The following is a 14,806-nucleotide window of genomic DNA, read 5'->3' on the forward strand; positions in this document are numbered from 1 at the left end:
GCAGATAACGATCTGGAGTTTATTAAAAAAGAGAAACATAATCCATAACAGGAGGGACTTGGGAGGAAGTCTGGTCTGCTCAGTAGCAGTGAGGTATCACTTGGAATATGCTTCTGGTTTGGGGTGTAGGGCAGAAACAGCTGAGGAAAGCCCAGAGGAGAAGTAAAAACAAAAAGAGTGGTTCAGAAAGCCAAATCCCTGCAAAAACTTTTAAGCGCTTGGCTTGTTTAGTCTACAAGAGTGATTGTGGAAATGGGATAATGCTCTGAAAATCTTTCTCTCATCTTAAATAGCATTACATCACTCAGCTATTACACTGTCTTTATTACTGCCACAGTTATTACTTGACTGTCATTAGCGCAAAATGTACTGGTCTGTAATTCATATGTAACTGAGAAACAAAAAGAGCTTGTTTTTCCCCAGACAGCTACCGTATTTCACATTTTAAGACTTCATGAGAAGAGCCTAGAGTCTTACAAAATATCTATTGTAATCCTTCCCAGCATGGTTCAACAACTGCTAGAATAAATTGGTACAAACCAGCACCTCTCTCGAGTTCAGAGGCGAGTAGCAAAGCTGCCTTGTGTTTTTGCATGAGGGATGCCAGGTAGCAGCTTAGATACCAGGAGCATATGGTGGGTCCCAGTGAGCCACTAATTTGCTACAAGATCTTGTCCCTTTTGTGACAAGATCTTTTTTTCCTTGCCTTTAAGGAAAAGCAGGACTACACAGAACAAGCATACACACAGGCAATTTGGTTTCTCTCATGAAAAGAGATGTTAAGAGATGTGCTGTTCGCACAGTGTTTTTCCACCATGTACATACAAGATCTGATGAAGCACTGATTTTAATTCTGAAAAAAAAAAGAGAAAAAATGAAGATAGAGTCTAAAAATACATAGCAGTTAAATATTAAGACTTTTACTGACAGGGCTGATTTTCCTTTCCTGTAGCCATTCAAAAGCAGAGGTGATAACTCTATAGAAAACTCAAATAATTTTATTTGCAGAGTTTCTGAATTTGCATCTCAGGGCTGTAACTTCACAGTTGACTGATTCACCTCTACTTTTCCACCTGTCCCTGAGCTGGCAGCCAAAGCATCTGCTCCTGTCTTATTCCCATCTCTCTCTCACATGTGTGCTATGGCTACTGACAATGCTGTTGGTGTGCAGGAGTGGAAGCCCAACCAATCTGATCTGCAAGCCTTGGTTTCAGCATTGTGCAGACTGGATCAGTGCACTACTGAATCACCCATTAGGACAAATTCGACTCAAACTAGAGTATAAGCTCTGACTGTTCATCATCAGGACACACTAGGGTGGATCTGCACTGGTTTTATGTTGAATATCAAGATTCCTCCCAGCAGCAGGATGGTGACAATCTGACCCAGGTGGCAAAGCCTGCTTATATATTCAACCATTTTTCTTAGCCAACTGAGCAACTTTATATCAAACCAATTGTCCCAGATTGCAAGGCAAGATGTATTCTTTTTGCTATCTGTATGGCAGTTGTCTTCTGTTAAGTGAGCAGTTTTCCTTATCTCTTCCACAACTACCCCTCCCTCTGGAGAGACATCTGCTGATAACAGGCTATTGAATATCACTGCATTACTGATAAGGACTATAGCACCCCATTGTGAGACGCTCCGCCCTGAGGGAGGAGCCAAGCATTCCTACCTGGATACAATCTTGAGGTTCTGGACCACCTCCCAGAGGAACAGCAGCCTCTTCCACGGGATCTTCAGAGGAAGACTATACCCTTTCTACAGGATCCCCGCTCCAACAGAACCACACCTGACACTCCAGGAGGACTGCAGTCCCCATTGCAACTGGACTGCTACCAACACCCTGACCAAGAGGGTGTCAGGTTGTATTCTGACTCTGTCAGTTTTGTTTTGGTTTACTGCATTGTTTATTTTATGTTTTTATTTTCTTCCCTAATAAAGAACTGTTATTTCTGCTCCAATATTTTTGCCTGAGTGCCCCTTAATTTAAAATTCATAGCAATTCAGAGGGAGGGGGTCTACATTTTCCATTTCAGGGGAGGCTCCTGCCTTCCTTAGCAGACTCCTGTCTTTCCAAACCAAGACACCAATGCTTGCTCTTGAACCAGCTGCAGGAAAGCCAAGGCCAGACTCACTGTGCTGCATGAACTGAAAGAGTTCCATACACGTCCATGTGGCTCCCACCCACCAATCCACCTCGAAGGTCCTAGAAGTTGTTAAAATCACCTCCACTCTCTGTGCAGGCATCTGGAACAGCCTCGCCTGCAGATTTCCCTGAGAACCACGCACAGGGGAATGGAGAGGAACAAGAACAGGGCAATCCCTCAGCCAGAAGGAACACTTTGTGGGCTGTTTCCTTTTGGCAACAACTGGCATGGATCACTTCCCCAGGAAGCTGCTAAGGTTCCATGTGTTGAATTTTTTTTTCCATTTTCATTGTGTGGTGAGAGTGAAAGTGGTGGCATTTGGCAGCTACATTCCATCAGCACTATTGTTGTTCCCTGGTGGTAGGGATTTGTTTTCCATCAGGTGAAATGCAAAGGCGTTGTCCCCTTTTGGAAGAACACAGAGCTAAAGAGACCCGTGGGGAAATACTTCCAAATGCCATGCACAACATTACTCTTTAAATTTCTTGGATGAGGTAACACTTCCCAACAAAACAATGTGTTAGCACACCATGTACATTTTGCTAAGCTGCTGCCCACAGTTCAAAGAAATCATCAATCCTGATGTTCAGATGCTACTGAAAGGAAAAAGCAAACTGGGGACCTCTGCAGAAGTCCTGTCCTTAAACTTTGTCTAAGCTGAATCACATTTAAATCCAAAACTTTCTGGAAATAAAGAAGTATTTATGCTAATAATTATTTTACAAAACAATGCTAAACTATAATTTAGTCTGTGAGGACAGCAGAACTGTGTTAGCACCTTATAAGTGTAAGTATTGTTCTTGCTTGCTTTGGGCTAGTATCGTTCAATTCCTCAGATCTTAAAGTCCTTATTGCAAAAAGCCTCTTTATTCCCAGATCCAGTTGCTAGATTGTGTGGTTTTCAGATAATGCTGAATTGAGGTTGCTAAATGAGAACCAGAAGGCTGAAGCTAAGCAGATAAATTATAATTTCCAATTACCTCACCATAAAAGGGGTTCTCAAAGAATTCTTCTACCTTATTTTCACACAAAAAATACAGATCAGTGTCTTCATAACCTAAAGACACAAAAATCCCTTTTGAACTACACAATGACATTCTTCAACTTCTGGTAGAAATTAATGATGCAATATGTGTTTCCTTCCTTTTCTTAAGTGGTTAGTTGAAAATTACTTTAAAAACACTGCAAGTTGGTTATACATTCACAAAATACCACAGAGAAGGACTTAAATATCTGGGTTTGTGCTTTTTTTTTAAGCTAGTACATATTAATAGCTCACTGAGAACAAATTATCCTTCTGAGGGAAATGAAGCCTCTGAAAAGATAACAATAAATCCTACCAAAGCAAGGTGAGTAAGAGAAGGGAAAGTTAGCCTGTAGCCACTTCTTACTCTATGAGACACACACAAAAAAAAAAAAAAAGCCCTGAAAACTCTCAGGTTTTTTGTTGTTCTGTTTAAAAGACTTCTGTTTTTATGTGGAAAAAGTAACCTTGAAATAACTCCATGTATGGACATGAATACTCCTGAGCAAGAAACACCCTATTTCTGTCTAATCTTGTAGCTTGTTCCAAAATAAGCATACCAACTTCAGAGTTACTTAGGGTAAGATAAATCCATACCTGACTTTATTCAACAGTAATTCCTAATTATAATGTCATAAACACACCAGGAATTTGAGGGTCCATGTAGGGATCTTTTGGCTAAGGAATCCATAAACTAGAACTAGACTCAGCTATAATTAGGCCAATGTTTATCCCACTTTCCTATCAGTTAAAGCCTCCATAGCTTAAGTTCATACATAGCCTGGGTGCTACCTAAACTGCAGCTTTTAATGGAAAAGAAAAATAATAGAAAGGGGAAAATAAGGTCATTTTCCCTACCTATGACTAATACAATGCTGCATGTAGCTTAAGAGTTGCTCTGTAATGAGGACACACTCACTTGCATTATGCAGCTCAACAAAGCTATCTCCAAATTGGATGGCTTTACTGCATTGCTGGCTTGCAGCAATGCCAGTCAGATGCAGACAGGCAGACTTCTTAACCTTCTGTCTGAGAAGATTAAATCCTTAACAGTGTGTTTTCTTCTCTTCCTCTACTGACTCTTATTACCCCATCCTTTAAAATAAGTAACAAAAGAACCGTTAACAATTCACCTAATAGATAAATGCTATTTTCTAGCATTTCTAATGTAATAAATAGGCTGGATCTCTAATGGTACAGAAACAAGTATCAGCTTACAAAGCTGACAAAACATGAGTAGGTAAACAAGATCCTCCATACCTTCATAAATAACAGGGCAAAGGACCAAATACCTCCCTCACGTGCAAGCTGGCCCTTACCAAACAGCTGTAAGGAATTCTTATGGTATGTACAAACAAAAAATAAGGAATTCTTACAGTATGTACTGACATTAGCATCAGAATTAACCAACCCCTGTAAGAGTAACTGCTACCACTTGGAAAAATGAGCAAGGTCAATCAGTCAAAAGACTTTATTTTTGTCTAGGATCAACTACTTTATATGGCTTTGCTACCAAATATAGAAACATTACCCGATCTACAAAGGCACTATTTTTTAAGACTGTGCTTTTGGAAGAAAATTAGAATTGTTTTTTCCTCCTAAAAGATCATTCCAAATGTGTATTATTAAGATCCAAGATACATCAGATGGGAAAAGGACTGACCAACCACATCCTGGACTGAACTATCTATTGTTTAACTCCATTAATTTTGCCGGTTTTAACAAAGCAATGCCGAACTTTATGTTTTAAAAAAATCCTTTTTTAATCTCAGAATTATAGGATTATTTAGTAACTCTGGTTAAACTGCTAACCATAGTTAATTCCCTACATAAATTTTAAAAGACAGTTGAAAAACACTGTTCTAAAATAAGCCATGTCTAAAATGAGGCAGGAGATTCTTTTAGAAACTATGAGCAAACGTCTGATTAAGATGACAAGCCACATGGAAACTACTCCCAGAATCAGACTCAAAGGGCACTGTTACCAACCAAATTTGGCAGACAAGGAATCATGATGAACTGCAAAGGCACGCAGCAACGTAACAAAAAGTTCGGAATCATCAGCAAATAAGACAGCAAGCACTTATGTCTACTCAGCAAGGGCAAGAACATAAGTAGGATGAATTCTAAGCATTAAATTCTGGATTCAAATGAGTGGCACTGTGATATAGTGGGACTGGAGACTGCTGTTCCATTTAAAGGTGACTGGCCATAAGCAAGCCGTATCAGTAAGGCAAAGTATCTGGCTATTGCAGATTTTTCATTCTGATTTCTATCTGTCCAGAGAACTCATCTTCAGAGCAGTTTTAATAGCAAGAACAGAGAAAGAGCTAAAAGCATGACATACATAATGTAGGGCTCTATACTTTCCTAAATGCTGTGTTCAGGGTTAGAACACCTTCAGAGACTGCCTTACAGCATTTATCACTAGCTAACAGTTGACATTCGGCCTTATCTGTAGATAACTACTGTTAGATTTGGCATTTTTAATACACAGCTATGCTTGTTTAAGATCACTGCGCCTTCAGTCTGAGCTAAGAGGGTGATGACTGAAAATTCAGCTCAAGCAGGAAAGAGAGCATTTATAGCTAATTTGTCAAATACTACAGGAAGCTTAATTAAGTCTCATTTCTGTTTCCAGGAATATTCCGACGCAAGTACAGCTACATCAACTTGGGCAAGGGACCGTAAGAAATAATTTATACTTTATCCTTTGCATCGATTGTATCTTTCAGAAGAATAACACCAAACAAACCTAGTCAGCGAACATACTGAGCTTCCGCAGAATAACACAACCAAATTCCGAGCTCATTTGTGAAGTTTAAGCTCCTTTTTGACCTAGCGCTGCACAATTTACCGAGCTGGGGATCGCGGCTGAACTGAACTCATTACGCACTTGGTCAAGCGCTGCTTCCCCGCGCCAGCTATTCTGCTGTGCGCCCCGTTCGAGTCAGGAGCTCCAGCTACCGCGCAGGACACCCGGAGCCCTGCGCCGCGCCAGGGTCCAGGCGCTGCGGCGGCCACAGGAACGGCACGGCCGGGCTGCGGGGGCGACGAGCGCTGTCAGGGGTTCGCTCCGTGACACGGGGACCGACCCGAGCGACCCTCGACCCCAGCCCCTCTCTCCGCCGCCGGCAGGGGCCGCGGGGTCCCCGTCACAACCAACCCGCTCCCCTCCGCAGCCCCGGCAGGTGCGGCCCGGCCCGGCCCGGCCCCCCGCGCAGCCGGGGCCGCTCCTCCCCTCGCCCCCGCCGCAGCCCCCGGCCCGCCCTCCCCGCGGCACGGCAGCGGGGGCCGGTGTGGAGGCGGGGGGCCGGGCGCAGCTCCTACCTGCTGTTCCTACCTGCGGCTCCTGCGGCGGCCGCCAGCGCCAGGCAGAGCGCGGGGAGCAGCGGCGGCGGCGCAGCGCGCATGGGAGCGGCCCGAGGGAGCGAGCGAGCGGCCCCGGCCCCCCCGCCCCGCGGGAGCGCAGTGACGGGCCCGCCGCCCGGGGAGCATGACGGGAAATTCCTGGGCACCGGCGGCCAACGCCAAATATGAACATGGAGCCGGGAGACTCCCGCCGCACGCCCGGCACCACCCGGCAGCGCGGGGAGGCGGCCGGGACCCTGCCCCGTCCCGCCGCCGCGGCACGGCCGAAGCGTCCTGTTTGAAGGGTTAAAGGGTGCGCTTCGGGCAGGTCGAGGAAGCGGCTCCGCGCCCCTTTAAAGAGACCTTCCTGCGGTTCCCAAGGGAGCCCCGGCCGGAGCGCTCGGGCCGAGCGGAGCCGGCGCTGCCGTGTCCCTCAGCTGCCTGCGCGGCGCCGGCCGGCAGCGGGGACAGCGCTGCCAGCGCCGCAGCGGCTCCGGCCCACGGCTCCCAGCCCGAGCCAGCTCCTCACGTTAGCACCGGCCCCGAAACTGCCACAGCGCTCAGTGCCCACCCTGCCTAGCTTCCAAAAAGGAGGGGACTGAGCGACATCGAGCTTCTTCCTCCTCCTGCTCCCCTTCCTCACGGGACGCGTATATGTAAATAATGGACTGACAGACCCTACTTTGTTCCTCCTACCCCAAACCTTCAACCTGTCACTAAAACAATTCTCAAACAAAGCAAAATAATGGCAGGAAAAAAAGCCAATCGCTTCTGTTACTTTACCAAAATCCCCTTCATGACTCTTTGTACCTCAAAGTACAAGAAAGAGGCTGAAAGCACAAGGTTAAGGCTTTTCAGCCCTGTCCTTTAACAGGGGAGACAACATGGCATGACTTAGGAAGCAAGGTAATGTCTCTGTACTCCCTGTGAACAAAATCAGGACAAAAGTCAAGATGACAGTTAAGTGAAACTCGGCTGTGTCAGCTCATGGCAGCACCCATTCACATCCTAACAAATACTAAAAATTAATTACATGGCTGTAAATCAATCTCCCCCTCCACCCCAGATAAGAAAAGCATTTGAGTCAGAGACACCCGAATATCTAGAAGGTGAGACACATATAAAAACCCCTAATAAACCTTTAATTCGAGTCTGGTTTGGTTTTTTGTTTGTTTTTACAGGATAGGATGACAAGTTACAACAAACATCTGATTTTTCTCAAATGTTCAGATATTATACATATTCCCCTGTCTTGCAGGAAGGGATATCAGTCAACAGTTTAAGGTAAAATAAGCTGCATAATAGTACATATTACAATTAAAATGTACAGTGTTTACAAGAAATATATCTTAGAAGCAAGATAGATGCATTTGCATCGAGGCGACCTTTTAAAATGCCACAGTTATTTTTACATTCACTCTTGCAACAGGTCACAAGATGGGGTCACTAAGGTCAGGTTAACAAATCACTATGATGCACATCAAATACAACAAAATTAGTTTATATACATATATATAATACATATACATGTATATTATACATATACATATATGTATATAATAAAACTCATCAAAAATCTACCAGACCTGGCACAATCCACTTACCCATCAAAAATATGTACTTGTCCTTGGTAAGTAGAATTCTGCATGGCTGATTATATATTATATATACTCATTCATTAGCATCTGAGACATAAAACCGAGGATTTAAAATTTTTCGGTTAACAAACTCTCCAATAATAAACATGGTGCCCACAAAAGCACAAAGGTAAGGCACAATAGGATTTCCTGTTGCAGAATAGTGTGCATCATGTTTACTTAACTGTAAGAAAAACGTGCATTATTTGTGCAAGTTCATGCTGCAGATCCATCATATCTACAAAGTAAAGTGAGTTTCAGTAAAATTTGTGGGACTGGTGTGCTTCCAGTCTCACCTCCTACAGGATGTTCAGCTGGATAACTAGGTAAAATGGTTGTAGGAGTGGGGATTAGTAAAGCCAATAATCTTAGATTTGCAACTAAGTTTCTCAGCAACAATTTTGTACTTCTAGGTAAACATTAGTAAATTTACAAGCTTGGAATCACAAGATTTACTGTCAGCTGCACTAGTTTGCATGAGCCAAAATTGTTGCAAGGAAGGAATTTTTAAATTTTAACACATAAATGGAGAATTAAAACATGTTATAATATACTGGGAATGTCATTTAATCCAATGGTATTTTGTCACAGCCCTGACACTTGTAATAATAAATACAGCTTTTCACAAAATATTTTTCCAGTATCTGCCAATTGCTTCTTTATTGCTCACAAATTTGAATTCATTACAATTGGTATCAGACCTTTCACACAAAATCAGTAAGGTATTTTATATAAAACCTATAAAAGATATTTAACCTGTATCCAACACTTTTAAGTATTTGGCCTCTTGTCATGGTACAGCCAAAACCATATAAAACAATAGGTTTTGAATAAAATAGGAAGCTTATTTGCTGCTTTGACGCAGACATCCTCACAGAACACAACCCTTTTTGCCACCACCAGCATTTACATTTATATACAAAACCCAGTACATCCGCAATCAGTTCATCTTCCCTCACATTGATATGCAACCACTAATGCCAAATTCACTTTCCCCATACCCCAGCTGCAGAAAAAGATTTTTATATAGCAACAAAAAACTAATATTGAGTGAATTTTCTTTTAACTTATTCACCATCAGGAACTGTAGGTTGCTTGTTACAAAATACCCACAAGATTATTTCACAGGAAACTATGGAAATACAGGAAGTCTTCTTTTCTCCATGCTTTTGTATTAGCAAAAACACTTCTTGGTGCAAAAATACGTCACCACATCTGCAAAATGTATAATGAAATTGGTATTCCTCATGCAAAACTTAAATGCATCGGTTTACTATAGCCCCAGAAAACTTCGTGAAACAACTTGTTTTTCCTTTTTTGTCAGCTCAGTATTACTGCCTCATTGCTAAGTCCCTTTGGAAACAAGACTTCTGGAACGTTTGAACTTTTATTTAATTCTTTAAAGTATTACATACAAAAAGCACTAAAAAAGGAAGACGGCGGCCGAACAGGAACATTCCTGTTGCAAGTAACAGTCCTAGCAGTTGTAGAAAGTTTTCTCAGGAACTTCCCTGAGAGTTAGTTGTGCCTGTCCGAAGACGCAGATGTGACATAGAGTTCATGTGTTTGTTTGATGGCTTCAGTGGAGTGTTACAAGTAAGAGCCTGGGGAAAACGATGATGATACCGATCTAGTCGCAGGTATTTTACTGTTACCAGCTTTCCTACGAGGCAAAGAAACAGGAAAAGAGAAACCTTCTAGTTCAGTATTATTGCATTTTGCTTCAGGATGTAAAACACAACTATTTCATTACATCAAAATTAGGTTACTAATTATTAGTTTAAATTTTTTTTTAACTGCTCAATACTTTAGATACCAAATATTTCACCATTTAAAAGAACTCAAACTGCCCCCATCTTCCGCACCCATGGGTAATTTCTACCTATGTTTTGTTATAAACTCTCATTCCTTACCATCAAACCAAGAGCCATGTAATGCCTTGAAAGCCTTTCCAGCATACTCCGGGGAGAGACACTTGACATACACACAGCCCTAAGTAAGAGAAAGAGGGATTTGGGTTTTTTGCCAGTCCAGCTGAAAAGGATGAAGTATTATGACGTTACTGGAAAGACACTCACCTCACGTGAATTTTTGTCTACGGCAATATGAACAATTCCATCATTATCACTGCACTTCTCCAAGATTGCTTCTTGAATTGCTAGATGCCAGTGATCACCTATTTCCCTAGGCAAACAATGAAAGATTTAAGGGACTATGTAATTCTTTAAACATTCACAACATTCTCATACTTCCCTACTGAGTCTGGTTTCTCTGTAACTTTACATAATTTTCTGGTAAATGCCTCTGGGACAGGTTAAATACTTTTCCTACTGAATACACCATAAATTGGCTCCCATAGTCCACTTTAGAAAATTCAACCCTACAAATCAAGAGAAGTAACTTCTTTGGGGGGTGGGTTGTTGTCCTAAAATGGGCCTATCCAACTGGTGCTTAGACTGATAGTTAAAAAAACATGCTTCTGCCTTGCACAGTAAATGTCTAGAACACACAACAAAGTCTGATGCTGTGATGTGAGGGTTCATAATGTACAAGTGAACAAGTTGGACAAGTTGTTCCCTTGATATGATTCCTCCCTGACTTTTGGCAGTAGAGAGATGATTATGTGCTGTGCTAATATTAATAAAAAAAGTTAACCAGTATATTCCCAGATGATTCTCAAGCCAAGAAAAAAGACCTTTTTCATAGGGCTGCTTCTAACAGCTACTGGTGTAATCACTAAAAGGAATTCAGTAATTATTGTTAGTATACAGTCACTGTAAGAGCAGCTAAAACTAGTTTTGTTAAACATACCTTGTACCCACAGCAAACGTCAAAACAATACTTGACAATCTAATCACAGAGACTGGTACATTCTGTGTTTTAGGTGGTTTTAGATGGATGAAAGCATTCATCCCTTTCAGGTCTGGAACAAGAACATACGCCTCTTTCCTCTAATGACACAAGCAGATTAATAATACAGTTTATCTTGCACTGAGGGCTCTGGATTTCTGTTTGTGTTTTCTTTAAGATAACTACAAGGGTATGATAAGAACTATTTCCTTAAACAACAGTCCTCTGGAAGACAGCTCACAGAAGAAGAATGCACTAGGGAGTACAATATGGAATTGGACCCCACTATGAATGCAATCCAGCAGTCCAGTAATGGAGCTAGGTCAGCTTCCAAAAGAAAAGGTCTACAAAAATTCAGTGTATTAGAAGTTGCAATGTTCCAAATAGCTGACTGGACATAGGCACTAAAGACAAGTGTCAAAACACAATTCCTAGTCTATAAATGTTGGGGCTTTTAAATGGACCTGTTGGGCATGGACTGGGTCAGTACTGAAAAGCACTGAAACTTACAGCAAAGATAAAGGCTAAAAAGGGAGACTGTTATGACAAAAATAACACCTCAGTAATTAGTTCCATTAACAGCAGACATTTTGAACTGCTAACATTCTGAAACAGGAAAATAGCCGATACCACATACCAATAAATATTACAGTGAAGCTTCAGGAATGGACTTATTTCAGTACCACTCAGACTAACCAATACAGCTCACAAAATCTCCTTTGAAGCATCTACAATAAGGGTGTTGATAACACTTAAAATTCTCTGCAAATCCCATGTTTTAATCCTCCCACAGGAAGATCAATTTGCTTCAAGAACAACCCCTGAAATTTCAGTCTTGCTCACCCTACTCCAATCTGCAAATTATTATAGAAGCCACAGAAGCTGGTGTCTTTGACCAGACATTAAATCTTAAAGACATTGAAAAGGTTTTTGGAGTACTTCTCTATGTGAGAGGTAACACTGTCTTCAGCTAAATTAACTAACAGCTTTTCAGTTAATAAAGCAAGGAATTAAACTAATTAAGTGTGGCTAGAAAAAAGGCAGAATAAATACATCCAAACTTAACAATCACTTGTGTCCATACGCTTATGTCCTCCCCTGCTTCCTAGTTCCTGTCGAAATCAATAGGTTGTATTATTGAGGCAGCATCTCACATGTACCCTTGTAAGACACAGCACCTGTATTTTTCCCTTGTATAATCACATTAAAGAATAATTTACTCCAGAGATGTTATTGGAGTTCCTGTATCTCTTTACAGTGGACAAAAAGACTTCAAAGCTTAGACAGGATTATCTGGCATAACCTATGTGTTAGTTCCCAACTCCTACCACGATCTAGTCCAGAGTCAAAGGCGATATTACAGAAAAGTGGAATAGATGAAGATTTAAAAGATTACAAAAAAATTAATTCTTTTTCCTTAGCTTTTGGTACATTAAATAAGCTTGCTACTTATTCATACACAGTACATACTTCAGAATTATGAGAATTACATGAGCATTAGAAGCCAGTACACAGCACTAATTTGTTCCCACTACAAAAATCCATTTGCTTCAAAATTAGGCAGTCACAGTGCAATTAAAGTGATTTAAATTCAGCCTTTTAAATGCAAACTGTGCAAGCTTTGTAGCAGTCCAAATACTCCAGAATGTTGAACAATACTTTAAAAACTTACAATCTGTTGTCAGGCCACATGAGTCTCCTCTGTCAGTTAATACAATTGAACATTACAAATTTAATTAATGGATAAAGATCAGTCATTGCTCCAAGTAGTTTGACTATATGCCACATCCTTCAAGAAGTGAGCCAAAGACACAGAGCAATATAATGAAGGACAGAAGACAGATTGTTAAGATTTTTTATGTCTTCTCAAAGATGTTAAGAGAAACATTTTTTTTTACAACCTGCTTTTTTCAACATGTTCATGTTTCTTCACTTCTTCCAAACCCCTCTCAGAGGTAAGAAATGGACTCTTCCAAAAGAATGCAGAAATACAGACAGAAAACTGCTTTTACTTACATAACTGGATCAAACATATTGCGAATCTTTAGACATGGTGTCAAGCTGTTCGGGGGTGAATTTCTTCTATCTAGATGAAATGCTAGAAAGAAAAATAAATTAAATATTAATTATTTACAGGTATAATACCATTGAGGTAAGAAATGTCAACTTTATACATTAATACCTTTCTAGTTTTACTCAGAAGAAAGTTTATATCATATATGAAAGAATTCAAGCAAATTAGTTTCACACAGTCTTCTACCACACTGAAGAAAACATACCATATTTTGCTTAATTTTTTATACTTTAAACTTCTACATTTAAGACACTCTCTTATATCCAGGCCACATGGAAGGAATTCAGGATATTTTTAAAAATAACATATACTTGAAAAGAAAGGATTTGCACTACATCTCCATGAAAACACAGATATACACAACATCTGGAGTAAACTTTTGGAACTGGAAGTTAACCATACAGCTCTAACTGCCTGATGAAATTTTCATTTCTTCTACTTTGGGGCAATATGCTGCCCATTTGGCTAACAAATAAGGAGACCTTAAGATGGATGTTGCGTTACATTTGTAGTGCAGTAACATGTCAAGAATGCGCTAAAAGGACAGAGCCTTTATAGCCCTAAATGATCACACATGATCAGAAGCTTCTAAAAATCTGAAATGAAACATACCAGAGGATAAAACAGATACAAGAAGAAAAACAAAAATCAAAAATTACAGAGTAACTCAAAGCTGAACAGTGCCACAAAATACATTCTGAAATCCCAAAATAAATAGTAACTTCACTAAAGTTCACAAGCTCTACTTGTGAGAGTCACAAGAGAAGACTGTACCATGAGAAAAGGAATCAAGGGCCACTTCAGATTCAGATAAGGCAGCTCCATACCTTGAGAAGGGCCAACAAATCAGCAGTGGAAATGAAAGGGGATAGCCTAGTAAAACAGCTTTCAAGGCTTGAAGGAAATTTTACTTTGAAGACTGAGATTAAGTAGATTCAAGAGTTTCAACATATGATTAAAATCTCAACAACAACAAAAAAAAACTGCTATTAATGCTTCTCCTTTGCAATCCTACTTTAGAAAAATTCGACATTTTCAAGATGTTACATTCCAAGGGTCAGAAGTGTCTGTTTTGGGCAAATGTCTGTGCTTCTTACTGCTGATCTTTTAAAATCTTGAAAGTGCATCCAAAATACATGAACACTGCTGCTCTTCTGTATGCCACCCAAACAAAACCTGTGTCACACAGACAAAATTAAGTCATGTGGAAGACACAGCTTGTGAAAGACAAGCACTAACCAAGAGAAAAGTCACTGCCTGGAGATACTGCATAGAAAAACTTATTCTTATGTAAATTCTCAAGACAAATGAAATACAATTACAAACTAGAAATTAGAAAAGGTAGCCTCCAATTCTAATATCCAACCTACTGCAAGCTCCCCAAATAACTAGAAATGTTCTTATTAAGAATACATGCACACAGAGTGCAAGTCACCAACACCTGTAACAACTGTCTGTTTTTGTCTTGGGAAGAGATTTCTAAATATGCTGGTGACACTGCATCTATCCTCTAAGCTGCCTATAATTTAAGGACCAAGTCCTTTTTCAATAGCACATGGTTTTTTTTGCTTTAAAGATTTTTGACCCTAGTAAACAATATACAACTTTACAGAACTAAGCTAACATTGAAAAATACATGGACTTACCTTACTTATGGAGGTTGGCTCCAGCAGATCAATGTGTGAATTAAATTCACATGTCAACAGCACTATTGCACTCA

The 14,806-nt window shown here is 40.4% G+C and overlaps 2 protein-coding genes across 7 annotated transcripts in view; both read right to left on the reverse strand.

Moving 5' to 3' along the window:
- The window catches only part of MSRB3 (methionine sulfoxide reductase B3), an 80,860-nt gene extending 73,914 nt beyond the window's left edge, over positions 1 to 6,946 (reverse strand). For 2 of the 5 annotated variants that reach the window (XM_074539780.1, XM_074539779.1), the window contains exon 1: positions 6,505 to 6,642. Coding sequence is in view for 3 of the 5 variants with exons in the window: in XM_074539778.1 (XP_074395879.1) it covers positions 6,505 to 6,718 (214 nt within the window). In the remaining 2 variants the exon portion in view is untranslated. Of the gene's footprint in view, positions 1 to 6,504 lie in introns of all 5 variants that reach the window. The other 3 variants (XM_074539781.1, XM_074539777.1, XM_074539778.1) reach the window with 3 other exon arrangements.
- A 2,119-nt stretch (positions 6,947 to 9,065) lies between these two features.
- Positions 9,066 to 14,806, reverse strand: part of LEMD3 (LEM domain containing 3) — a 40,210-nt gene continuing 34,469 nt past the window's right edge. For both annotated transcript variants that reach the window (XM_014272455.2, XM_074539776.1), the window contains exons 10-13: positions 13,029 to 13,110; positions 10,241 to 10,346; positions 10,076 to 10,154; positions 9,066 to 9,825 (exon numbers count right to left, since the gene is read on the reverse strand). In XM_014272455.2, coding sequence (XP_014127930.2) covers positions 9,662 to 9,825; positions 10,076 to 10,154; positions 10,241 to 10,346; positions 13,029 to 13,110 — 431 coding nt within the window. In that variant the 3' untranslated portion in view covers positions 9,066 to 9,661. The remainder of the gene's footprint in view (positions 9,826 to 10,075; positions 10,155 to 10,240; positions 10,347 to 13,028; positions 13,111 to 14,806) is intronic.

The sequence above is a fragment of the Zonotrichia albicollis genome, chromosome 4, assembly GCF_047830755.1.
Source record: "Zonotrichia albicollis isolate bZonAlb1 chromosome 4, bZonAlb1.hap1, whole genome shotgun sequence".
NCBI classification, from domain to species: Eukaryota; Metazoa; Chordata; class Aves; order Passeriformes; family Passerellidae; genus Zonotrichia; species Zonotrichia albicollis.